Raw genomic sequence first — 26411 nt, 5'->3', positions numbered from 1 at the left:
CTCGAGAATCCAAGCCAGACGCGAGGTGCTCGCAGAAAACACCTCGAAACTTTGCGCTAGCTGTCGGGAGGTAGAAACTACTCGACGGTGCTCTCACTGCCGAGCATCTCCGTTCTGTAGTAAGAGCTGTGAACGGAAAATGCCGTTGTCACACCTCCTCAAATGCAACATGCGGCAAGTCACGTCAGCAGACTACCTTTACGAGGACGCCCTCGCGGAAGATATTCCGACAGACCCCCAAGTACGACAGGACTATTGGTTTGACCGATGCCAAGACAAGATTGAAGAGTCGCACCTGGGTGGCCTTTTCGCCGGGCTTTTCAAATTCCATGTTCACCGTATTACGCGCGAAGAGCTCCACGAGTGGCGATCGCACCCAGACGGAAACCAATATCTGGTCGCAAAGATAGTCGAGAAATTCGAGGAGTTACCCGACAACTACAGGGGAGGATACTTCCCCTGGTTCCTGAGAAACCGTACCCGCTTCGAACTCGACCATTCAACTGTCCAAGCACCCTGCCAAATAACGCAGTTACGAAACAGGGAGGCTAGGGCCCGCAAGTATCTGGCCCCTAAGGACCGGCACAAAGATATTAAGGACTTGACACCTTTTGCGAAGTTTCATTGCTTCTTCTTCTATCTCATGGCCTTGGACAATGAACACCCGCCGCCTTTGAACCGGGAACACTGCCATTGGTTTGACTTTGGTTTCGTTGTCTCCCACGACGAGCACGAGGAAAGCTTGCTGGGGGCAATGTACAGCACCATACTGTTCGGGTCCACAGCTCAAGAGGAATACATGCAGAGTCTCGGATCCTCAACTATGGCGGAACAGATCAACGAGAAAGATCCTATCTGCAGCTTCGACGAATTCTGGAAGGCGTGGGAAAGAGGAGAACTTATGACCTTGTTCGACAAACACTGGCCAGACTTGAAGACCAAGAGCACCACTACATACAACATCTTTGATCGCTTGCGCGTGTTCCTCGAGGCAAAGGCGCCTCGTCCGTCCATCTGGAGGTTGCGTCACTTCCTTGCCATGGAAGATGTTTCTGTCGAGTCTGCCGCGCCCGAGATTGCCTGGGCGGCGCGGGACTATGGATTTTCTGAGCAGTTGGACACGAGGACGACAATAGAGTTGAAGGAGCTTTATCGGCAGCTCTTCAAGAAGGTGGAGCCTTTGGTAATTCATCATGAAAGAATGAAAGGCAATTTAGTGCAACTTGCGGAGAATCACGTCGATATTACAGCTCCAAGGATGAAAGAAGTGCTTGAGGGTCTTCGATAGCTGAAGATGCTCTCCTTTATGATCTAGGGGCTGATTTGGCTTGACTAGTATGGGTTTGTACCAAGTATATTACCCTTCTAAGCCACCAATATAAATGTCATATTGTCACGATCCAACTCATATGGTTACGGCAATGGGCTTACAGGGTACACAAGGCAGCTTCTAATACAAGCCGGCCTGCCCGACCAATAGGAAACGGATCATTAGATCTTGAGATGATCCATTCCACGGATCATCAGAAAAATTAATGATCCAGCCCAACTAACCGGGTATATAAGTTTACTTCTTTCCACTCATTTAGATAACTTAGATAGCCAGTTGTTAACATAGCAATCAGATTGGATTCAAATACCACTCTACTGGCTACTTGATATTGCATTGCCCATAGCCGTCCTGACCAATCCTTTGGAGATAAGATACATACCCTGTACTACTAACATAGGGCCCGTGCTAAAACCCCACACAAGCTTGATCAAGTTAGTAAGCATTGATTAAATGCTACCTGACTACGGCAGTGGCGCAGCTATCCTCAGCCTCAAACCTTCTCCAGCTGCCGCCAAAACCCATTGTCTTCTTCCTCGAAACAAAACGGCAAGGAGCGAGCAAGACGGGGTTGATATCTCAGTATTCCGCCTGCCATTGCTTGATCATCTTGTGCGCCCCAGCATGGGCGATCGTGGCGACGGCTGGATCACCGTGGGCCGACGCTTGGCCCTTGAAGGAGAATCATCATGGGCCGAACAAGAGGTGAGGGAGCGGGAGGTCATCGAGGCATGGGATCATGACGAGCAGTGGCCGAGTGTGTGAGTCATTTGAACAAGATGCAGCCGGGGTTTGGAGAAATTGGGGTTGCAATTGGAATCAAGGCTACAGCTGTGTAGCTGAAAACTGGAGGCTGAGAAGCTAATTCGGACAATTCGTTCTCGACCAGGCACAAACCAAACTTCAACGGCCCTGAAGCAAAGCGATTCGACTCCCGTCTGACCCATCTCGACTACCTTGGCGGCGGCGCCTTTGGCCGCGTCGACAAAGTGACCCATGCCTCCGTCTGCCTCGCCCGGAAGCGCATCATGCGGCGCCGCGGCCTGACAATCGACGACTTGCGCCAGGAAGGGCTGACGATGCGCAAGCTGGACCATCGCCATGTCGTCAAGCTAGTGGCAGCTTACATGCCGCGGCCGCATGAGCTCTGTCTGCTCATCTGGCCCGCCGCCGTCTGCGATCTCGACACCCTGCTCGACGATCTGGATTCGATACGCACAGGCAAAGGAGACCGCGGAGAGATCTTGGCACGGCTCGATGCACTGGAGCTCAACGACTTGAGCGCGATTGAGCCGTCGACGGTGACGCAAAACATGGACTCGCTTGCGAGATGCCCGTTCGAGTTCCTCCGCGGCGTCGTTGGCTGCGCGGCCCGTGCAATGGCATACTGTCACCTAAACGATGTTCGCCATCTCGACATCAAGCCATCTAATATCCTGCTCAAGCCCGGCCGAGTGTACCTGGCCGACTTTGGCATCTCCAAGGATGTTAGTGGCCAGGATCAAACCACCATCGATGGCAATCCTGGGACAGAAAAGTGGCGCGCCCCAGAGCTCTACAGCCAGAATGGTTCTAGTATGCAGCTGTCCGACATGTATTCTCTGGGACTGGTCTATCTCAACATTGCAACGGTGCTATACAACGTGAGGCTCTCCGAGTTCGACGACGCCTTGGCCTACCAAGCCGATCTCGCCCGTAGTGAGAAGCTCGCAATTCGAGAAGACAACCTCCAGCGTCTCCTTGAAAAACTCACTTCCCATGCCTTGGTAACGCCGCAATTCATGTTTACTTATGAAGGCCAAGAAACGGTCAGGCCACGACCGCTCGTGAATCTCATTGCCAAGATGATATCACCCTCGCCCCGTGCCCGGCTACCGGCCGATAAAGTGGACGAAAAGTTATCCATGATAGGAGGGATTCATCAGATATACCACGGCGAATGCTGCAAACGCCCAGTCTCCTGGGTTGAAGATAAGTGGGACAAGAAATTCGTCTCACTAATGAGCCTCAAGGCAGAAAATGAGGACTTAAAAAAGAAGATTGCCGAATTGCACGGCAGAGATGAGACGTATGAGAAACGATTGGAGAATGCGAGAAAGGCGCATGAGCATGATGTCGCCAAGCTCCAGGCACTATTGAAAAGTGCCGAGGAAAAATGTCAGAAGCTAGAGCAGGCGCAGGGAGGCCGCAGAAAAAACCATGATCGCGACCATCATCACCAGAACCATCATCGCCAAGGCAGCCAAGGATCGAAACCACACAATTCTCCTTCGCCATCTCCGCGCGGTATTGGTCTCGGCCTGACAAAGGCCCAGTCGACTCCATCAGCTATCCCACAGCGGCCGCCAGTCCGGCCTCGGTTCCAGTCGTCGCCTCGGGCCTCCTCGGCCAACTTTCATACGCCCACCCCACCGTCTCGTTCAACGGAATCACTATCGCGATTCAGCAACAGCTCAACAATCAAGGCCGTTCAGCAAATATCGCCCGGCCTGCCGAATAGGACCCCTAGCACCACAAGCTTGTCGGGATACACGCTGCGGTCCAGGGGTTCGGGATCTAAACTGCCCCTTCCCGTAACTCCCGGCAGCCGATCAGGCACTCCCAACCTCAATCAGGAACAAAGTTTGACAGACAGCAGCATGGCGTCGTCCGTTTTTTCCAGAAAGAGCGTGGATACCGTGCCAACGCCCACTCACAGCCCGGCCGTAAGCAAAGTATTGGAGGCCGACGTTGAACCAGATGTCCACTGGGGGGAACTCCCCATTCACAGGGAACGGAGACCCTCAACACCGCCACCTCCTCCAAGCCCAGGCTTGTCGCTGTCTCCTTCGGTCATGTCATCGCCTACATCGATGAAGGCTGACCTCGCGTATGGTGACGACGCCGACCCGAACGTAACTGTGAGGCCGCGGAAGATTGCCACGCTACAGCCAATGAGGAGCTGGGCAGAGGTAGCCAAGAAGGAAATCAAGCAGCTCAGGAGGTTGCAAGGATGAATAACAAAAAAAGGAAAGGAAAATTTAATGAGAAGACGAGAGAGGCAATGTATTGCGAGAGTTTTGGACCGGCCAATGGGTGTCTTAGCGTATATACCAAAAAGCATTGCTTTGTCGTGTTTTAATAGGAACTTGGCATGGCGACTGTACGGATCGATATGAATGTCATGAATCATTCTTTGTCATCACAATACCCTCTATATGTACTAAATACGAATACATATTCGTCGTCTATAGCTCTTCTCTTTTTTTTAAACTCTCCAAAACGCCCAGCACGGTTCAATCCGGCTCCCAGTGGTATATAGTATATAGTACATAGATATTGTACAACCATGATGTTACAATCATATCTCATCATTTATGCAAGAGCTCTCTTTTCTATGTCATGATAGACAAGAAAAACGGCGGCCATCTTTTGTCATGTTAGTCGCCTCGCTGGCCAACAACACGCTTCCCCGCCCACTTCAACATCCTCCCCTCCTGAGACTTGACCAACGCAGCCCAAGCCGGCGACAAGAACGGATCCTGCGATGCCTCGCCCTCTGCCAATTCCTCATCCCGAGGCACACTGCTCCGGATCGCCTCCAACAGAGGCAGCGAAGGAACAGGACTAACTCCAACATTAGGCGGCGAATCATCGTAATCCAGCGCATTTCGCCGCGACGACGCAGCAGCCCGACGGTTGCTTCTCCTCGCAGCATCGCTTCTGCCGCCCTGTTCTTGCTCGGCCAGGGTCCTCTCTTGCTCGACGAGGTGGTGGAGGGCTTCTCCCCTGGCTATCCAGTCTTCCCACGTCTTTTCGATTTTCAGTTCCCACCAGAGTCGGGAGAGCTGCACGCTCCAGCTATACGTCTCCATCTTGGAATTGCCCTCCGCCCCAACGGACTGATTTGTGTCTTGCTGCTTTCTCCCCCCCTTCGATCTTTCTTCCGCTAGTAACTCGTCCATCATGCGATCCCAGTCATCCTCCAACGCAGCCTCCGGAACAACCCTCTCATCAACATCCAAAATATTCAAAATCCGGCTCTCAAAAATCCGATTCTTGCGCCCAATCATCCTAGACATGACGTGCGGCTGCGGCTTCTTCAAGCGCACAAACGGCTGGCCGTCTGCAGTGGCGCTCACAGAGGGGACTTTTCTGGGCCCTGCGAGCAAGTCCTTTGGCCGGGGAAGGATGTTGGAAGTGTATTTCGGGGGAGCGTAGGGTTTGGCGGTGTTGATGAGGAGTGGCTCGGGGGGGAGCACGGGCTTGTACCGTTGAGGATGAGGGATTGCGCGGGAGGCGGCGGCTGTATCGCGGACGGATTGGAGATGTTGCATGATTTGGGTGTGTTCGGAAGAATTAGGTGTTTGGGCTTTTGTCAGGAGATTCAAGAACTGTATTACACATGTTAGTTCAAAATGTTCTTTCGCGAAGTCGTGATATGATGTAGCTCACCTTGTATCCCGCCGCCATGGCCGCATACACAAGTCTGAAGCTCGTGTACCCCGCATTCTTCTCAAACCGCCTCCTCACAATCTGCGTAATCGGCTTCTGCGCTACATCTTGCGCCACGGGGATGCGACTCGCGGTCCGTAGAAGAGCACGATACAATGCAAGAGCTGCAGTGCGGTGCCGCGAGTTGCGGGCGGCGATGAATGTCGAGCGCGACATGGTTAATGCGCGGGTTCTCAGGGCGAAGGTCTAGTGTTGACAGCCATTGGACGTTATCGTGGGTGGGTGTTTGATGGTGTTGAGAATGCTTCTTCTTGGTGTTTTTTGGCGGTTTGCGCGCAGATTTGCCCAGTGATGCAATATTATCTTATCGCACTGCCCGACGAGGGGTCCGTAGATTTTCCGTATTTGGCAGTGGAGTTGCCTGCATCAGATAATCAATCCATCGCATCACTGACTAACACGGAATGGGTTTCCCTCCTCCCTCTCACGCAGAAACACGCTACAGAAAACTTGTCTTACTTTCTGCCATGGCAAATTGTCTTTTGTCGAATCTTCCATGTGCCTGAAGAAAACAAAATAAAATCCAAAGGGGAGACACGGGCGCATTCCAACGATGGCCTAATGCGCAGTGTCTCAGTCTTGTTCGTATTCGGACTCGCAAAAGAGGTGAAAGCTTATCCGAGACCAATGTCTAACAAAGACTAAAACCGGCCATGTGCCAGCTCAACCACATACTCCTGCAGGAATGCGAGACCAGCAATACGAGTACTGAAGCTTTTCATCATATTTATTTTTTCCCCCCAAAGATGGTCATATGCTATTAGAGTGTGTGGCACTAGGGGCTCCTTTCATCCAGCATCTACTCGCACATGCTGGGGCGCAAAAGTGGTCATCCAGCCTTGCCAGCTATCTGCCTACCCATCTATCTATCTACTAGTACCTCTCACCACTAGAACAAAAAGATGGTCATCAGATCCAATTTCACAACCGTCCCTTTCCCGAAACTCTGCTATTAATATTGATTACTACCAAGGCACCTACCCAGTAGCATGGCAGTGTTATCGCGGGGCGGCGGCACGTTAGCTGTCAGCTCTCTAGTGCGGCCACAACCTGATGTCAATGATATTTTAGTCCAAAGTATATCAACACCATCTTTGAGGCTTATCGTCTTGGGGAAAAAGAGCAAAGGCGGAATAATGAATCAACAGAGTTCGACTGAGTCATGGCATGTGAAAGAGGGTTTGGCCACATCTCATCTGCAGGGCAAGCCATGTGCATGTTGACCATTGTCGAGCTTCCATTGGCAGTTTAAGGGGCCAATAACATTCGCTACGCCGCCGAATCGACTTGATTGGCTTCCTCGCAAGTCACACGGAGAGATGTGATCTGTCTGTTTTACCCAAAACAACGACAACCAAGACCCGAAGCCGTGGGGTATCAGCCCGAGATGTCCAGGGATCATGAGCCGAGCGTGCAAGGGAACAAGACGCTTCGGTTCGAGAATCACGCCATCACCCGTCCAAGCGTACGAACCACTACTCGTACATCATGAGACGGAGGGCGAACAGTCTCATCTCCCAACTCTATCCCGTTTTGAGTTTTAAGGTTTGATATCGCAAAATCGTCGCATCATATGTATGCACTGATATGGCTAACTTGGACCTGCTAGGTAATATCTTACGACCCGCTGCTATGGATACTGCCAAGCAGGGAAATACCGAGTCCAAGGCTGGCCCAGAGGATTGGGATTGTGACCCTCATCGAGGCCCAAATACGGCAATGGGCCTTTACGAGATGAAAACATCAGCATTTAGCCGCACCACGCGCCATCTGATCAAGTCGACGCCAATCTCAAGGAGCTTACTTGCCCATGCCGCCAAAGACAAGAGTAACCAATGAGCCTGTTGTCCAGGGCGTTGAGAGACGTAATCCTCCAACGAAGCATTGTCGTCATGGTCTTTGCCTTGGGTACAGTGCCCGCGCGGCAGCTTACATGTCCACCCAAGCTGGCTCTTGTTTAGGCTCTCTTGGTACATGTAGGGAGCCATTGCCTTGGATTGGGGCAGCGTGGCGCTGGAACTAAGAGCCGTGGCATGCCCAGCCGGCTCCTGGCAAGGATCCTACACCAGCTGTGCCGAGAACAAAGGCAGACAACTGTCATTGCCAAGGGCTGATTCGAGGGCGTTGTGCTGTCATTGGCCTAGTCGTAAAAAGCTTCAGGGCCGTGAATGAAAAACTAGGAGCATGTCGAGGGAATTGCCGCGGCTTGGTAAGCGCGCCATCGTCCCTTTTCCTCTGAACCACTGGGGATACAGATGATTCCAAGCTTCGGTGAGCATTACCAAGCGGGATATCCACCGGACAAGTGAAGCATTTTTTTTTTTCTCTCTCCGTCTTCACAGCAACCGCTAAGTCTGGATTTCGGAAGGGTTACAAGGCCGAGGCTAGGCAGAATGGGGATTTTTTCGAGCGTGGTGGAGCGTGACGGCTTCATCAGTTTAGCCTTGCGCAGCAGAAACAAAGCACGACCCGGAAGATCGGGCCCGCGGACTCGGTCCCGGCCGAGCATTTCATTTTCGAGTCCCCGTTTTCTTCCACAGCGTCAGTGCTTTTTGGGCCTATTTCCTTGGACAATTCAATAATACTTGGCGTGACAAATTTCTCGCAGCGGGCGGAGCTATAATTGGGTTAAGGTTTTGATAGAATTCTTTCGATGGGCCTGGATTTGTTTGTCCTGTCCGTGGCTTGAGTTACATCGCACGGCGGTGGCCGCTGGACGTCGGGAGGCAGAGCACACGCAGCTCCGTACGGGTGCGTGTATCTGTATTTAGGTAGTATGCAGTGCTGTGTGTGCTGGTGCCAGATAGTCCAGCCATCGTCGCATCTGCCCTTGATTATCGGCTGTTGCTACTGGCCATCATCATGCAAGGAAGGCAAGGTTAGTCCAGCCACTTGACGGATGCCTCTCAGCCGCAAACAGTCGGTGAGGTGTGGCCCCGACAAAGCCCGACTTTTGGCTTTTGAGTCCATCGCGGACTAGCATTTGCTCTAAATAGGGCGGAAAGGTCGGAGGTGGGACTGGTCCGTGTGGGAGCCGCAGCTGGCTAGTAGTGCTCGATTGAGTACAATGTATGACCTAGTATCACCCTCGGAATGAGACACAGCTATTAACTAGGTAATTAGTATGAGTATTGACGAGAACGAGGGGGACAGTGCATAGGCAACATTGGAGGAGCGTGCTCCCGTTGGCCCCCGTCGTGCCCGTGGCGAGGCACAGACACAGACAGAGGCAGACTGATCTGATGTCGGCCGGCCTCGCTTCGTCGCTTCGCAGCTGGACCAACGGGGGCATCGGAGTGCGAGGAGCAGCCCAGATTCATGCATGGCAGACCTAAAACAAACATCGAATACCCCCTCGTAGACGAGCCCACGCTTGGATCTGCCACCTGCGCATGTGCTCCCTCCATTTCTGCCCATCCTTCGGCAGGTGGATAGGCAGAGTGGGTGACGAGCCATTGGACGACAAGGCTTTGAATGCCTGCAAGGATGCTGCCTTCTATCCTGCCTCGGAAACGCGGGCGGATCCCTGTCAGAAGAGACTGGAAGTAGGGGCTGATCTCCAAATTCTCCATTCGCCGGCAACGCACGCACTATCTTTTTCTCGGCGGGCCGCCACGAGTGGTCGCGGCGCCTGGCGAGTCCGAATACGCCGACTTGGTGGAGGCATCGACGAGGACGAAGAAGAAAAGGAACAGCAAGAAGAGTCAGGAGGAGGACGAAATGCAAGTCCGACGCTGTGGCATGACGGCAGAAAGTAGAAAACTAGAACGCTAGAGGCATTATCGTCGATACTGGTAAACTGAAGTCGGTCTGGAAGATACATTCGGCCGCGTACCGGTACGTTAGGCGCCTGCACTACATCATTTGCGGCTTGTATCCTCTACTTCCCCATCAGGCGTAAATGGCACCTTGTTTACCGGACAGAAGCTGCCTCGACTTGTATGCAGTACCGGCGCGTAGCAGGACGAGCCCTTTAGGTACCTGTTTGGGTCGGAACATGTACAGTAAGCGCATGCCGCACATGTCATTTCTTCTGGCTGGGCATCGTCTGAGCATGCACTCCTTTCTGGGTTTCCACTGCAAGAAAAGATATCTCCTGGCCCTACTTTTATTCTACATCACGAGCTAATATAGAAGACCCAGTTTGATGGCTAGGTAAGGTAAGCATTTGCAAGTATCAGTCAGTTCCGTGGTCTGGATCTGTACAGGCACAATGAAAGTAAACAAACGGGGGACGGGTCATCACAAGTATCGTCCAGGTAGCAACATGTACATTCATGGAGGGCAAGGCAAGGGAGGGCCAGTCAAGCAGCCAGATGCGTGTCTCACTGCCCTCACCCTTCAATGACGCACCGGTCATAGTACATGGCCCGGACATGGTCTGTACGCCCAGATCCGAGCGGCTCATCCGGGCTCCACGGACAAAGTCGAATCTGCTTGTCAGTCTGCCGACCAAGTGGCGACATTCCTTGAAAAAAGAAAAACCAAGCCAATGGGCGCTAATATTAAACTTACCAGGTACATGGCGGTATAAGTCCACATGTCCCACGCCACAGCCTTCCTCGGGTGCTGAGAATTTGATTGAATTTGAACGCTAATCAGAAAAGCTGTGCAACTCCAGTTGCCACTTGCGGTGCCCCATCTGACGGCACTCGATTCTACTAAGACCAAGCAGCTGGTCCTCGGACGCATTTACATCATGTCTGTGTACTAATACGGCGTGCCGTCCATTAGATTATTCGACTCGACTCTGTTTCAGGTTTTGAATCCTCGAATCCTCCGTGGTCTCGCACTGACTCTGTCGCTGTTGCTCCCTGCGAATATTCTACACTGTTTTGTTTTGAGCAAAAGGATCAAAACAGGGAAGAGGAAGGAAAAAGGAAAAGGAAGAAGAAAACAAAAAGGGAACGCCAAAACAAAATCCCAGTCTGTCTCCTCGGACTGCCGCGCTCACATCAAACTCCGCTTTGAATCGGACGCGGGCTTTTCTGCCACCCCTTGGCATTGCTCAGGGACCCCCGTACATGGTACATGCCCACTCGGCTGTCGTCCCACTAATAAGGCTCTGGTCGCGTGCGGTCTGATGTACCGGTAACCTCTGGCTCTCCCAGCGCAGTCTCTCTTCTCGAAGACTGTTCTGCTCTGTTACTCTGTCGACAAGCTACATCAACAAAGCGACGTTTGACTTTTTCTTGATCGTCTCTTGTCGACATTCCCGTCACTCTTTTCCCATCTCTCCTTCATCGCATCAGTACCTGGAGTACGGCATATTTCCAACTGCTCTGCGGCATCAACCCTCGCTTATACAACCTTACCCAACTTGCTATATGCGCCGGTCGCTTTATCCTCTCTCAACCGTCGCTCAATCATATTTTCACCACCCGAGTTCTACAATTCTGCTACCGAGCCCGTAAACAATTGCTATCAAGAGCAGAGCTCATCTATCACGATTTTTCTTATTTCCACAGCGCGGCGTACAATTTCCTTGAATCTCAACTCTCACATATCCGACGACGAATACGAACCCACCACATAGACGCACTCTTTTCATTTTGTCTTATATATGCTTGATATCCACCACGACTTCACACACTTCATTTACCTTCTGGCTCGCATGCCACTATAGTATACGAAACAGCACGATCACCCTGGTTCGTCCACCAACTCCTGGTCCTGAGGCAGCCTTGTAGATTACTTCGCATATACACAACCAACCACGGACATCATGATTGTGCATTCAGGAGCGGCCCTTCATGGGCATGAATTTTCAACACAACAGACAGAACAGCCTCAGCCAAGCCGCTTCTCGTTTCTGTCTGCTCTACGACCACTCTTTGACACCGAACCGACAACTCCCACAGAACCCACCTCACCAGTACCAGAACCCGAACCCGAATCTGGCGACTCCGCCCCAGCTCGCTCAGCCTCTGTCTCTGAGACTGTTCGCAATCCTCGTTCCTCTTTGGCGAGTCGACGCCGCACTACGTCTGACATCGCCACCGTCCGGTTTCGTGAGCCTCATTCCGATATTGTCGGCCAGTCCGACGTTCCTAGCGAGGATGAAGATTCCATCTCTGGTTCCGAAGCAAGTGAGCGAACAGACTCTTCAATTCGAATCAAGAGGAAGAAGCGCGGACCACGCAAATCCTCACGTTATGCCCTGGCATTTCCAGCTCCCGGCCTGCGCACCAAGCAGCGAGCCTTTTTTCAGATCCGGCCACGAGTGTTGCTGCAACTTCAGAAGCTTGGGGAGAAGCGTGCCATTCCGGCTTTTGACGTTGTTCCGTCAAGTCTCATCGCCGGAAGTCTCATTATCCCAGCATTGGTCAAGGCATTCCCTCGTATGTTCCATGCCAAGCCTCACCTTGGCCAGAATGACCTCCTGTTGGTCCGAAGGGACGATTTTGCCCCCAAACACGGCAGTCATGACCATGACAACGCATATGATAGTAGCAGCAGTCTTGATCATAAGGATGTTCTTGCTGTTATCTGCACATCTGAGGACGACGACTATGCCAAGATTGTGCTCCAGGACGGAACAAGCTGGGTTACGAGTGCCAAGGCCAATGGGTCATATGAGTTTAATCATATCAACGACCATGGGGAGGCTGTCAAGGCTCGATGGATCAAGAGACCCCTATTTTCACCGAGGGCAAGTTGGGGATCTGCCTATACTGCCAGCACAACTCCCTCCTCACCATCTACTCCCACGCCCCCAGATGGCAAGTGGACATTTAGCATCTTAGAGCCATCAACACGCAGACATCCCATACAAGGAATCCTTGATTCTGGTTGCTTGGAAATTTACGACACATACACTACCATGTCCACATCGAGTGGCATCTACTCTCCTATTACACCAGATATGAGTGGCATCTCAGAAGAGGCAACTAGTATTGCAGAAGAGCGACCGACGATGGAAGTTTCCGAGTACAACAAGACCCTCATGATGGCCACCGCGACCTGGATCAGCCTCCGCCAGAGGGGCTGGCCTGCATCGGCAACGCCCAAGATTCCCCGAGCCGTATCCCAGCGCGTCAGCTCAGGGCGTACTCAAGGAGGGGCTACCGAGAGCGCCAACACAGGAGAGGCGAATCCCCGAATGTCATTGGCTGAGGGGGGCAACTCACCCGAGGACTTGGCTGCCGCACGAAATATGACTTCTGGCAAGCTTCGACGGGCAATGTCCTCGGGGAGTGAGTTTATGAGGAAACGACGAGAGGCGGCGGCGGTATCAGCTACGTCTAGTATCGCGGAAAGGGAGTCGGATGAAAAGCACGCGGACGATCTCAAGATCAGGGAACAGCCAGGGACATGCCGAATGCGTGTGAGGCGGCTAGCACAAAAGGTATTTCACCACTCGAACAATCAACGAGTTTCATAGCATATGGCACGACCATCTTTTGGCAGGCGCTCCACCGTTTTGTGTAGCGAGGACCTGCAGGGATGAGAGATCGTTTTATTCTTTGTATATATTTTTGTCAAAGGCAAAGTGAATGAAGCCAATATTAGCATCAACAGCGCTCTTTTCTTTGTTTGTGCTCTCAAATTTTAGGCAGCAAATACATACTCTCCTATAACGTGCATCTGACATACTTGAAGCTGGTGGCCCTTGGATGTTGTGTGAGGTTCTGGCAGAGCACGAGACCAGGCATGATTGGCAACTGTGAGTTGAATCCCATTAGGCATAGTCGAGGCTCCAGTGACCTACATGAACCCGGTAGGGATGTTTAATGCCTGGTTGAGTTTGTCATGGATTGAATTTGCAATCACTGCCGGCTTGTTCGGGGCGGGTGACAAAAATAGGCGGACACTAATTCATGCAACGGTGAATCTCCATGCACGATGAAGGCTGATGGATGCATGAATCAACTGCTTTTGCTATATCCGTTCCAGGGATTTGGATGCATCTACGGATATACTTTGTATAGTCCAAGAATCAAAGGCCTGCATCATGTCACACCCCCGAAATGCCTCGATTCCAAATATGAACGCTGTTTAGCCCGTGCCGTTATTTTGGAGCGGCAAGGGTCCAGTTCGGCGAGGCAGGCTGCCGCTACTGACGTGTTCCCAAGTGCCGTACGGAGGTGCGGAGATGCGGAGGTACGGACCTGGAGTATGGCCTGGCGTGCTCCGTGACAAGTACCCCCAAACTGCCTACTAGGCCAACGCTCCGGGGGGCTCACAGGTAGCATTGGAGCTAGCTGCCTGCTAACGCGGCCGCTAATGTAGCTTTCTGGAAGCCCACATCAGTGCTGTGCTGCCTGTATTGCCGCTGGTTGTGCCCTGTTCCCTGTGTTTGGCTGCAGCTGTCGTCGTTTGATGGAGGGATTGAAGCGCCAGAAGTCGCGGTACTTGAGGCGGCGCGCTCCAGCGGCCACATGCCCATGTACCCGTACCGGTAGGATTAGGCCCACGACCCTGTGTCGTAATGCCATCCATTGGCCTTAATCCTGCCCCTGCTTGCAACTAGCATCAGCATCATCGCTGGCCTCGTTTGCATTTACCTGCATCGTTACCCGGCCTCTGCCCTTCCCATTATCCTATTCTCTCCTCCGTATCATTCGCGTCCGCCCTCCTGCGGATTCCCCCATGGGTAGCCACAGCGCCCATCGCCGTCCTTGAACCGCCACGGTCGTTGCCCCAGAGCTTCGGCTTCGAGCAAATCGCTTCCTCTCTCGAACCCCCTTGAGCCGCGAACCCCTCTCTTGCGCTGCCAATTTCTCAGCCTCGCACAACGTCAACCCCCCCAAAAAACGATGGACGAAAACATCGGTCCCAGCCATGAAGGGCCCGCGGCCGCTTTGTCTGCGAGTGCCGCCTCGCACTTGATGACCAGCTTCGCCGCCTACGAGCCCATCTCGCGTGCCACCTCGCCCGGCCTGCCCTTTTCCAAGTCCGACGACGACGACAAGAGGCGATACCGACAACGAACCTTTGCATACTTCCGCCAGCTGCCCTTTGAGGTTGAGGAGGAGGCCCAGCGCGATGCTGCTCTCCACGGCATCCTCAAGCAGCTGTACATATCCATCCAGGCCGAGGACTTCTCTCCCGGCGCTCTGCACTGGACTAGGGAGCTCCAGGGATGGCTGAATCTCAAGTTTGAGATGACCAGGGACGTCAGGGCCAAACTGGCCAAGCTATACTACTCCCTGGCCCTGGCTCCCGGCATAGATAGCAATGTTGCGGACAGATTCGTCCGAATGGCCGTCAATCTGACGAGGTACGTGGGTGCGGGCAAGTGGGCTGCCAAATCACCGTCAGCTAATTGTTGTTATTTTTTTCTGAATCTAGGAAGAATCACTATCTGAAGCCCGGCGAAGATCTGACCCTCGACTGGAGACTGCTCTGGGGAGAGGTCAAAGCATACGTGCTCCCCTCCGAAGTAGCGGCTCACCAGGCCAGCCGAAGACGAGCTGCCAAGCAGCTCTTGAGGCTGTCTCTCAATGCACACACGTACTTTGATCCCAGAGAGAGGTTGGCAATACTGCAAGAGTTTCTGCCCTACTTCAGCCTCAACGATTTTCAGAACGCATTCGTCGTAATAGGAGCTCTCAACAGCCTCCTGCCCAGCCATCCTGCCCCGGAGTCAGATGTGGGATCGCACCCGGCCGACTTCTTCCCGACTCTCTTCCACTTGTGGTCTTTGGTCAACCGATCAAAGGTTGTCGATGTGGCCTTTATTGACTTGCTCTCTCGGATAGCGAGGGACCATAGCAACTGCTCCTACATCCCCTTTGGAGAGCATGGCATTTTCACAAAGGCTCAGTCCGACCTCGTCTTTACGGCAATTTTGCGGTTGACCCAGATTCCCGTTGGTCAGGCCAATTCGCCCTACTCACCCCTCGATTACCTGTCTGGAACTGGCGTGTATTTCGAGAAAGACAAGAAAAAGTACCCGATTGCCTACATGGTTGCCCGGCTCATAGTGAGCTCTCTGTCTCCCATCTGCTGTGAGCACGATGAGTCCATCATGTCGAGCCTAGAAGGCTTGATAGAGTCTATCGATACCTTCTTCCACCCTTCCAACCAGGGCGCGTGGTCAGGTATGCTTGCCCAGCTAGTTCTGTACTTGACAGACGCCTTTGTGTCCCGGTGGAACCGTGAGCAGAGTTCGGAGCTAGAAGTTCCAAAAGATCGTAAGATCAATGATGCCTTGAAGAAGCGCTTCGTCAACTCGCTCAAGGAAGTCACTTTTATGGGCATTTTCTCCAAGAGCACTCGTGTTGCGCAAATCTATAACAATGCACTACAGGGTCTGGCCTACCTAGAGCCTGATCTGGTCCTCCCTGGTGCGCTGCAGCGCTTCTACCCGAGTCTTCAAGGCTTGGTTGAGGTTCACAGGACCACCTCTAGTTTGAATGGCCTGCAAATGATTGCAAACGTCATGTCCAAGCTCAAGGGCTACCGCTGCCACATTACTGCTCTCTTGGCCCTGGCGCTTCCTGGCATCGACGCAAATGACCTGAACAAGACGCAGTATACCCTGCATTTCATCCAGGCCGTGGCTTATAGCATTCCCATCGTTCCACTGACGAGCGGAGAGAGTCATATCCACGACACGACTTTGGCCATGGAATGGGTGCAAGGAGAGATGGCCCGCATGGAACTCGAGGGTCAGAATGTCAAGATTGACTACAATTCCGAACTCACAGACGAGGACGAGGCCATGATCTTGAGATCCTCGACTGCCGGTTTTGGCGAGTTCATCATTACGCTCTTGGGCAAAGTCTTCACGTTGCTGGAGAATCTTCCTGATGCTAACCAGGTGAGGGGAGGGACACCGGAGGACAGTGTTGTCAATGCTCTACCCGCCGCCCTTTCGCCTCTGTTCGCATCAATGTCGCCGGATCTCTTCGACATTACCCTGGAAAAGATTGCGACGTTTGTTTCATCGCACGTCGTCCACCAAGCCCGTGATGCCATGGCTTGGATCCTCAACGCCCTCTGCAAGGTCAACCCAGAGAAGACGCTCAAGGTATTTATCCCTATGCTCGTGGTCAATATTCGCAACGAGATCGACCTGAACCACGCAGCTTCCGATCGCACTAGCGGCACAGACTATCTGCCCAGAGATCGAGCCCTGGTGTGGCATGTCACCATGCTAGCCATGGCTGTTGTGCACGTTGGCCGCGAGGTCCTCAATTACAAGGAGGAACTGCTTGGTATTGCGCAGTACATGCAGGAAAAGTGCCGAGGCCTGCCTACTATTCTTGTCTCAAACTACATCCATCATCTGTTGCTCAACCTGACGCACACATACCCCATCGACCATGCCCTGTACGAACCTGAGGTTCTCGAGAGGGGTCTTGATGTCACCGACTGGGGAAAGACCACTGCACCGGCTGATCTTACCATTAAATGGCACCAGCCATCGCCGCCAGAGATTGAGTTTGCCGTGGAGCTTTTTGCTTCGCAGACCAAGTCAGCAGCGGAGCAGCTGGAGCTTTTGATAAGCGATGATCCGCCCGTGAGTCGAAAGGGCAAGAACAAAGAGTGGTCCGACGAGGTATCCCGCTTGATGCAGCAAATCCGTCTGGTCACCAGCGGCATGGCTACCATGTTTGATCCGAAGAGGGCCTCGGGAGAGACTGCTGAGAAGGATGGCCAAGGTGACGACGTCAACATGGATGTTGATGAAGAAGAATCCGAAGATGTGGGCATGGACGACGACCCCCTTGCGGAGGTGGCTGAGGATGAAGAGCTGCGTCCTCAGTACAGGTATAAGGCAGGATATCTGCTTAGTCCAAGTGACCCTGCCTATGAGCGTATCCATGAGTTGCGCGAGCAGCTTGGTCAGCTGTTGACCAAGACACACGCGTTCCTCACCCAAAACGAGGAAGATGATGTTGAATGTTTCACAACATTGTACATCGCTTACCGCACATGGATCACAGATGTTGGTATCGAACGGTCAGCGCACCCATTGGAAAGACATTTGCGGCTGTACAAATGTGACATTGCTGCCTTCAAGATCAAGGGCCTGAGAAAGGTTTACCCCCGCCCTCTGCTCATCAAGCGTGCCGAGGCGTATCAAATGCTGCGCATGAAGCACAATGCATCGGCTCGGCAAAAGAGCGAATTAGACAAGCGGCTGTTGCTAGATCTTGCACAGTCGTGTCTCTCCTCATACGCAGATGTCCGTCGTATTGCCCAGGGCGCTCAGGATTCGTCGCTCAAGGTGCTCATCGGGGGTAAGCCCCTGGTTATCCCCGTCCTCTTGGAGGGCTTCAAAAAGAGTATCGAGCAAAACGACCACGACCGGGTCAAGGGAGCCATGTATTCCCTGTTTTTCACGTCACTGTTGAGAACGTTGATCAGAGACTGGAGATTTGCCCCCGAAGCCTTGCGTCTCTACATCGAGACGGCTAGTATGGACAAGCCTTCAATACAAAGCCTCGGGACATCAGTTATATATACGCTGGTCGAATTCGGGAAGCCATTCGAGAAGACTGTTTTGATCGACACCTCATTGGTTGATACGATCAAGCCCGACGAAGATGTTTCATCGGCAATTCGCACTCGGAACCAATTCATATTGCAGAGGCGAGACAAAGTGGAAGCCTCCAAGGCGGAACTCGGGCTCTGGCTGACCAAATTGGCCAAGGGAGCTCACTGGAAGATAGCGTCCCGGTGTGCCATTTTTGCAACGAACCTTTGCCTCCGCTTCGACACAATCGCCCCTGAGGAATTCGTGGACTTGGTTGCATACGGTACCAATGACCCGCATCCTGGCCTGAGAAACTACTATCTCTCCGCCTTTACCACGCTTTTCTCGACTATTGATATGCGAGCGGTCTATGATCACGATTTCAACAACTATCTACAAGAAAAGGAAGTGGATTATAGGAATAAGATCCAAATCCCCGTTGAGAAAGGTGACGCCGAGTTCACCCAAAAATTCCTGGATGCATTTGAAGGGTCCCCCGAGGATGCCGAGTACATGGTGGACGCCGACCACCCCGGATGGCTGGTCTGGGGTAAAAGCTTTACCGCGTTCCGTGCTCGTCCGAAGTACTTTGACAACTACGACGACACCGAGCGAGCAGTGCGTGACCACATTGGCAAGATTCTGACCAAGGAGTGGGTCTCTCAATGCTTCGAATACCTCAAACAGGAGCCTCGAGATTCTAGTACGGACAGATTCCGCATGCACGAGGTTTACCTTCTCATGCATGTGTTCGATCTGATGCACTATGGCCGGACGGTCGTCACCCTGGAAGACATCAAAGAGCTCACCACAGACATCTACGGGGACGGTAATGATAAGCATCAGCACCGTGCTACTTCGGAGATTCTTGGTGCGTTACTTGCCGGGTCCAGCGATGATCCACCGGAAATCCGAAACAAGGTGTGGGAGTTTGCCGCGCCCTTCATGCTCAAGATCTTTGAGGGGGACCTGACGCCGGAGAATTTGCAATACTGGCTGACGTGCCTCCATCTCATCCTTGACTCCAAGGACCCGCGCCGGGCTCACGAGATTGTGGACCACCTCAAATCATTCCGTCTCGATATGTCGTCCAATGCCGCCTTCAAGGAGTCTTCCAAGATCCAGTTGCTCGAATTTTCCATCGCTGACGCCGGATGGCATTTCCGCAAAGAGAAGCCGCTTTTGGAGGACTTTTTAACTCACATCGACCACCCTTACAAAGCCGTGCGTGAGGCCATTGCTCGTGTCATATCTACGATCTATAAGACGAGGTACTACGAAGCGTTTGAGAACGTGCAGACGCTGCTGGAAGCGAACAAGGAGGCTTCCTCGATTGGTCTGCGGCCATACAAAGCCTCGGATGAATTTACGGCTACAATGACGAGCGTGTTTGATCGGCTCGAGAAGTGGCGCCTTGAGCGAACCCCTGGACAGCAGGATCAGTCTCCATACACGTGTGGATCCAAGACTGTGCTGGTGTGGCTTGATTGTACATTGTCATCTCACGAGTGCACCCAGCTGGTGCCCTTCTTTGCAATCCCGTTCATGGATCAGCTTCTACACATGATGGACGTAAAGGAGGATCCCGAACTCATGAAACTGGCATATCATGTGTATCGCCATCTCCCCAATATCCCTTTCCGCGACGGAGAAGATGCTCAATTCATCGATGGACTAGTCAGAATTGGCAGAACCGCGTCTAGCTGGCATCAACGGCTGCGCGCGCTTGTCAATATGCAAGTTGTTTACTTCCGCCGCATCTTCCTGACGGAAGAACCTCAGCGCGATCTCTTGTTTACCACCGTATCGGACATGCTCGGTGACCCCCAGCTCGAGGTCCGAGCATGCGCAGCAACGACGCTCGCAGGAATGATTCGCTGCTCTCCAAGCCGCATCCGTGACCCCATGATTGTGCGCCTCAAGCGTCGCTTCGAGATTGAACTGGATCAAAACCCCATGCCCAAGCGCGGGCCCAAGCTCCCCGGAACAGAAACGCCTGTCGACGTGCACAAGCAAATCAACAGGAGACACGCCGCCGTCTTGGGCCTAGGTGCTCTTGTTGAGGCCTTCCCGTATGCGACACCACCTCCCAAGTGGATGCCGGAGGTGCTGGCGACTGTGGCCCGACGAGCTGCAGGTGATCCAGGAGTTGTAGGCAAGGCAGCCAAGGGAATTCTCAGTGAGTTCAAGAAGACGAGACAGGATAGCTGGACTGTGGATCAAAAGGTAAGAGTGCTCAATTTTCCTCACGGTCAACGCAAACAGAGAAGAGATGCTAACTAGTTCTTCACAGTATTTCACTCAGGAGCAGCTAGAGGACTTGGAAGGAGTCTTGTGGAAGAGCTACTTTGCTTGATCACCTTTATTTTTTTCTTGTGCGGGTTCTCAGTTCAGAAAAAAGCATGTAGAGGAGGTCGCTGGGAGTTGTAGACGCAATATACTGCAGATTCAGCATCGGCATCGGCATCGGTCTTTGGGTGAAGGGGACTCTGGGTGGAGCCAAGGATTCGGAATATGGCATACAAAGCAAAGTGCGGTATAGGGATGCGGGTGGACAGGACGCGGAGTCTCGCACTTGGGTAAACCGGGGATTGGAAGTTCTCCCCTCTGTTAATATTTTGACTTTGCGGAGGCATTGATGGGAAAGTTTGTGTGGTGAGTTGGACGGATGATGGGATACGAATAATGGTGATGACTAGGTAGTTGTTAGTGTATGAAATCATTATGAGCATGCATTTGTGTATTCTTCTTTTGTCTTTTCTCCCAACAGTTTTTGGATGTCGATGGATGGTTTGTGCGGCGGCCTCTTGGAGGCGAAGCAGAGTCTCGTGAAAGGGGGGGGCTGGTCTAAGCGGTGAACTAGATGGAATGGATGGACTTGGCGCATGTGCCTTGGCCAGTTGATGGGGTTTCATGCGTTGCATTTTCGTGTGTTGTTCCTTTCTTCTCGTTGGATGTTTTGAAAGGAAGTGCTTTTGTTCGCATGAGCTTGGAGGCCTTGTGTTGTGTGTGTATAAGCCACAAATTGAGGTCCATGTGGGGGGGTTTCACCTCTGTCTGAAAAGGGGGGGGGGGGAACAGATGGCGTTGTAGGTTTTTGGGGGTGTTTTCTAGAAGCGCGAGGCTGTGTAGATTTTGGGGTGTTTTAATCTATGGTTTTTCCTTGTTCACGCGCGGGTGCTGCCTAAAAGGAAGAAGAGCTGTCCTGCCAGGTTGGGGAATGCTGTGTAAGTTATGGTGGGGTTGTGATGGCAGTGTATATACGACGGATGGGAATAAAATGGAACTAATACGAGCAGGTATTCACCAAAATGGATCCTTGGTGAGCATTACCTAGCCGCCTTCAACTACATAAATCCAGCCCGGCCATTACTCTTTTTGATTTTTCTCATGGAAGGGCCTAAAACCAGGATGTAAGAAGACGGAGGGTTATTTCCAGAATTTACCTATACTCTGGGCTCGTGTAAAAAGCAGGGTGTCTGTAAAAGAAGTAAAAACCACTTGAAAATGCCGGACCATGCGTAGTGCCAGAGGATAACACAGAACATTTTAATAAAATTTAAAATATATACTTTATAATTTATAATTAAGCCAATTACTACTAGATGTAAATAGATTTTCTAAGCCGTGTTTTTTCTTTTTCGGGTATCCTTATCCAACCACTCATCTAAACCAAGGGCTAGGTACAGTCCTCTTTTGCACTCGGCCGTTGCAGACTTTTTAACCCAACAAAATTACTAAAAAATAAATCTCGATACGTAGGTATATAGTGCTATGTATAAAGTTCAGCCACATCGCCTTCACTCTATGCGAGGACACTTGGTTAAGGCATCTGCCCGTAAGCCAAGCTACACCGCAGTTGTAAGATAAGGCAAACAGCGGGATGTTTGGAGCCCCTGAAAAGTTTATTCAAACCTTGTTCCAAAGACTGTGATGAGTACATGTAGTTCCTGCGTAGTAAATTGGTGCCAAGGCGCAATCTAGAGTTTCGGAGGCGTGTGCAGAGAATATGTAAACAGGTTATACTTTCATGGCGGCGGGACAATATATACTTGATTATTTCACCGCACGCATCTGATGGTCTAATAGATCATATTGACGCGTAAATCCTGGCTACAAATAGAATAAATCCCCCCCCCCCCCTTTTTCCCTCTCTTTCCAGACCACCACATCCGCCCCAACTCCTTTACCACATCCGTCTCAAGCCTGCCACTACATCATGACCATATCATTTCACACAGGAAACACCTAGTACAAACCGCCATCGCGGTCCCTGCGCATCGATGAATGACAAGTGGACCGGTCATGCGCCCATCGACAAAACAAACGAGGAGGAGGGCGATGAGAATGACGAAAAGAGACGAGGACAAAAAGAGGCAAAGGCAGCATGTATTCTTCTTCGCATCAACGGACAAGCCGCCGAATGCAATGAAAAAAACAAGTGCCACCTGGAGGAAGTGTAATACCAGGGGCACGAGAAAACAAATCAAAAATTGTGCCGGAGTACTTACCAGACTAGCTGATCATCCCAAGGTGTTAGTCGCCTCACGCAGGGCCTTGGCAATGTCAACCCCCATCCAGATACCTTGAACATCCGTGATGAGCCGACAAAGACTCTGTTGTCTTGGCAATACTACTATACGGAAGAAGAAGAGAAGAAAGAAGAAGAGGAGAGGAGAGTAAAACAACGGATATTTATACAACAGAGTACGTATTTGCAATAAAATCTGCTAGGCGAGAATTACGCCACGGGAAGACAGCAAAAACTAACGGAAAGGCAGGCCCGAGGATATTGAACGCGGTACACGGCGTGAACGACCTGAGGCAGTCATGAAATGAGGAAGGCGAGGGAAAATCTATGTACGAGCATGGTAGGAAGCGTCATGACCGACCGTTTTGGGCTAAGAAGAGCTGCGAAGATGAGAAACTATCGACGTACATATTTCCCTTTACTGCTGACTACACTTGATCTATTTGACGACACTTGGTTAACATTACGCGAAAAAGTGTGGCGGTACACACTCCGTGTGCTGCTGTTGCATTATCTGGGGGATTATTTGGATGTGCCAACAAGGCGTCTCAAGTCACCGAGGATTCGACATCATATCTGACAGGAGAGTTGATAAATCGAAAGCCCGTTCGTTTCTTTGTTCCATCGACCACAAACAACCCGAGGCCAACTTGGTCATTTAGTGAGGACGGTCCGCAGTTACCGACGAACGTTGTCCGATATCATTTCGATTTCGAATCATCCCCTATCGCTCAGTTCACAGGGCGAGAATGGCGGTTCTACATGGGCATATGGGGGGAACTGCCCATGGAGGCTGGGAATGGCGCTTCACGCCTGGGATGGTGAAAAAGGGGGACATGAACTGCTGGTCAATCGGACTTTGGCGATTTGTATCTGCGTGTCCTGCGTCAATTTCATAAAACGCTGTACAATGCAGAGATAGAAGTCATCAGGCATAATACGAAGGAGCTTGTCACAACACAGAGCGTTCATATTTTTTTTTTTTGGTGATCGTAAAGCAATTCGACTACTTGGACTAGTATACGACCAATGACAAGCAACTCGCCTTGTACAAGTCACGGCACTAATGATACTCCAATACACATGTTCATTAATGCTAAGCTCCTTTATCGGCTAATCATACATACAGATTAGTATCGCCGCGATTTTTTTTTTTTTCAAGATATAATAAAACAATCAAGTGTATAAGAGAAAGTAAGATTCAAATAACAAGAGCAGTGTTAGGCGACTTTATTTATATAGTTTCACTTAGAGGACTTTTTACCGGCGCTTTATGATACGAGAATCGGAAACTGGTGTTTTGCGGTGTTTTAAAACGGAGTGGTTTTGCTAAGGGTATATATAATAGCAAAACATCGGATGCACGTGAACTTCAAGCGCGGCCCGGGTAGCTCAATTGGCTAGAGCGTGCGGCTTTTAACCGCAAGGTTGGGGGTTCGACCCCCCCCTCGGGCGCGGAATCTACTTGAATCTTTTTTAGCTTTTTTTTGTTGGTTTGGGATATATGACGAAGATGAGAGTCATTGGTGCTTCGATTATAATCGTCAGGTTTGGGGTTTTGATTTTTTATTTTGTTGGATGCAGGGGTGAGAATTTCATCCCACGGATGTAAGATGGGCAGATTTGGGGATTCCTGCAACTAGACAGCTGCCCAAGGGCACTAAAACGCTAGGCAATGAGTTGAGTGAGTTGTAAGTGGGCAAGAATTCAGTAAAAGTTGCCAAAAAGGGGCGGACCGTGTGTTGGCAGACTTGGTGATGCTAACCTGCGCCATGTGTCCAAGTTACACCTCGGTCAGGCACCTGTGAGGTGAATCGAGCGTCCACGTATCAATCATGAGACGGGGCGGTCAGGTGAAGCCATCACCACTCAGGAGAGACAACGCATCGATCGTTGGAGCCCCCTTGTTTAGCCTTGCAGGACGCTGATACGAGTGACGGTGAGTAAGCGGTGAAGTGGACGTGCTACTCAGTCGTGGCTGTGGAGGGCAAGGTCCTACGAGAGTGGCTGTTCTGCTGTTCTGAGCCGTTTGGTATAGCCCGGTGAGTCTCATGATGATGGGTTGCTGTCTAATATCCTTCATATCAAAACTAAATGTGTACGGGCTGGTAGGATTTCGACAACGTGGGAGGACGGTTTCATGTCAGTATGATAAGGTCAATCAAGACATGCCCGTCTTGGAAGTCGACTCCATCCAGATCGGGCCGTGAGGAGACATTTGCCGGAATTGGCAGTCGCCGGAATATTCGATGGCGGGGACGATGAAAAGCCCAGTCGGAAGCCTGCTGGCCGAAATCTCGTAGTTTGACATTTGGCAGATTGCGCGACTAGAGAGGATTCAGGCACCTTGCAAGGCTGTTTTTTTTTTTTCGATAAGGAGGAAGTGGTTGCATTGATGTACTCGTACTAGGTTAGGTAGCTAGTACCCGCTGACTCAGGCTGCAAGGGACCAGCACGGGTGGCTGTTTAGCGCCCTGGAGGCCTAACAGGCTTGGGGGGACCTGAGCTCCGGAGAGGGCTGGGGGGTTTAGCGGCGGGTCGCCATATGGTTAGCACAGCACGTTGGCCGGGGATTTGCAGGCGCGCAGGTACAGTGGCGCCTAGCAGGTACCTGGTACGAGGGGGGAACGGAAGGATGGACGGAAAGACGTCACACGGGTTAGTGCCTGCCCTGTGATTTACTGCGGGCAGCAACTCTAGTGCCTACCCAGTAGTAGTGCCTCGTGGGTGGTGAAGAGATGCTGTAAACAAACCTGAACATGTCGACTTCCATCAATGCTTCGACTCCTCCCTCTTCTCCGCCAGATCTCCGACCCTTGCATCGCCTCGGCTTCCCGGTAACTCGGTCTGGCGCTTGAGCTATCGACTTACTGTCGAGTGTCCACCTGTATTTCCATTTCTTTGACGAAGCAGCTGAGGGCTCAGGCCGCGCGACCAATCAGACAAGCGAAACACGGAAGCTTCATGTTCATTTCCTTTCAGCTGCGCACAGACGGACAGGACAGGACAGACAGACGAGTGGCTTGCGAGCGCCGAGGCAACCCAGCGCATTCACCGATAAATCATACCAGGTATGTCTACGAGGACGCATTACAGGAGTTGATGCTCCCTCTTTGTCTCGCTGTCTTTCATGTGCTGCGCGCCTAGGCCAAGGCAAGTCAGCGGGCCCCCCCCCCCCCCAGCGCTGTGGCTTGTCCGCTGGCCGAAAGACTCGACTCCATCGTTAGTGCTGGGCCCGTGACTGCAAGCGCCGCTGTGACCAACTCGCATCTGGACGGCCTAGTTTGAGGGCTGGCTGCTCTCTCCTTCTCACCTCAGCCTCGTATCTCGAGGCTTTGTTCTCTTTAGGCTGCCAGAGGGTTGTGCTGGCGGTTAGGCGATTGGGGGTTTTCGCTTTGTTATTGGGCTTTTGGGTTGAATTTTAATTTTAGTCGCGCTGACACAGATTTCTTCAGCATCAAAGGGCAGCAGACGAGTATATAGCCCGAGGGGGAGGCCTGCATCCGTGAACAAAGCAAAGCACCTTGGATTGCTTCATTCCTAGAGCGAACAAAGGCAGAGTGGCAGTGAAGCTCATCTCGGACAAAGGACCCAAGCGACATTCATCACAAGGGGATCTCTGCCTG

At 51.9% G+C, this 26411-nt stretch overlaps 6 protein-coding genes across 6 annotated transcripts; 5 read left to right on the top strand and 1 right to left on the bottom strand.

Annotated features, from left to right (window-relative positions):
* Nucleotides 1-169: 169 nt before the first annotated feature.
* TRIVIDRAFT_217523 (uncharacterized protein) lies at nucleotides 170-1288 on the top strand (the record flags this gene model as incomplete). Its single annotated transcript, XM_014105659.1, has 1 exon — nucleotides 170-1288. The coding sequence occupies one exon, from the start codon at nucleotides 170-172 to the stop codon at nucleotides 1286-1288; it is 1119 nt and encodes a 372-aa protein (XP_013961134.1).
* Nucleotides 1289-1884: 596 nt separating this feature from the next.
* TRIVIDRAFT_72946 (uncharacterized protein) lies at nucleotides 1885-4326 on the top strand (the record flags this gene model as incomplete). The annotated part of the gene is made up of 2 exons (XM_014105658.1): nucleotides 1885-2091; nucleotides 2220-4326. The coding sequence occupies 2 exons, from the start codon at nucleotides 1955-1957 to the stop codon at nucleotides 4324-4326; spliced, it is 2244 nt and encodes a 747-aa protein (XP_013961133.1).
* Nucleotides 4327-4507: 181 nt separating this feature from the next.
* Nucleotides 4508-5980, bottom strand: TRIVIDRAFT_175684 (uncharacterized protein; the record flags this gene model as incomplete). The annotated part of the gene is made up of 2 exons (XM_014105657.1): nucleotides 4508-5703; nucleotides 5765-5980. 2 exons carry the CDS (start codon nucleotides 5978-5980, stop codon nucleotides 4750-4752), a joined length of 1170 nt encoding a protein of 389 aa, XP_013961132.1.
* A 1231-nt stretch (nucleotides 5981-7211) lies between these two features.
* Nucleotides 7212-7663, top strand: TRIVIDRAFT_62713 (uncharacterized protein; the record flags this gene model as incomplete). Its single annotated transcript, XM_014105656.1, has 2 exons — nucleotides 7212-7305; nucleotides 7434-7663. 2 exons carry the CDS (start codon nucleotides 7212-7214, stop codon nucleotides 7661-7663), a joined length of 324 nt encoding a protein of 107 aa, XP_013961131.1.
* A 3886-nt stretch (nucleotides 7664-11549) lies between these two features.
* TRIVIDRAFT_187889 (uncharacterized protein) lies at nucleotides 11550-13208 on the top strand (the record flags this gene model as incomplete). The annotated part of the gene is made up of 2 exons (XM_014105655.1): nucleotides 11550-12873; nucleotides 12910-13208. 2 exons carry the CDS (start codon nucleotides 11550-11552, stop codon nucleotides 13206-13208), a joined length of 1623 nt encoding a protein of 540 aa, XP_013961130.1.
* A 1375-nt stretch (nucleotides 13209-14583) lies between these two features.
* On the top strand, nucleotides 14584-20996 carry TRIVIDRAFT_85612 (uncharacterized protein; the record flags this gene model as incomplete). The annotated part of the gene is made up of 3 exons (XM_014105654.1): nucleotides 14584-15047; nucleotides 15119-20480; nucleotides 20548-20996. 3 exons carry the CDS (start codon nucleotides 14584-14586, stop codon nucleotides 20608-20610), a joined length of 5889 nt encoding a protein of 1962 aa, XP_013961129.1.
* Between the last annotated feature and the right edge of the window lie 5415 nt (nucleotides 20997-26411).

The sequence above is a fragment of the Trichoderma virens genome (assembly GCF_000170995.1).
Source record: "Trichoderma virens Gv29-8 chromosome Unknown TRIVIscaffold_1, whole genome shotgun sequence".
Taxonomy (NCBI): domain Eukaryota; kingdom Fungi; phylum Ascomycota; class Sordariomycetes; order Hypocreales; family Hypocreaceae; genus Trichoderma; species Trichoderma virens.
The sequence above is the reverse complement of the archived record's forward strand: the minus strand, read 5'-3'. Positions and strand labels throughout refer to the sequence as shown.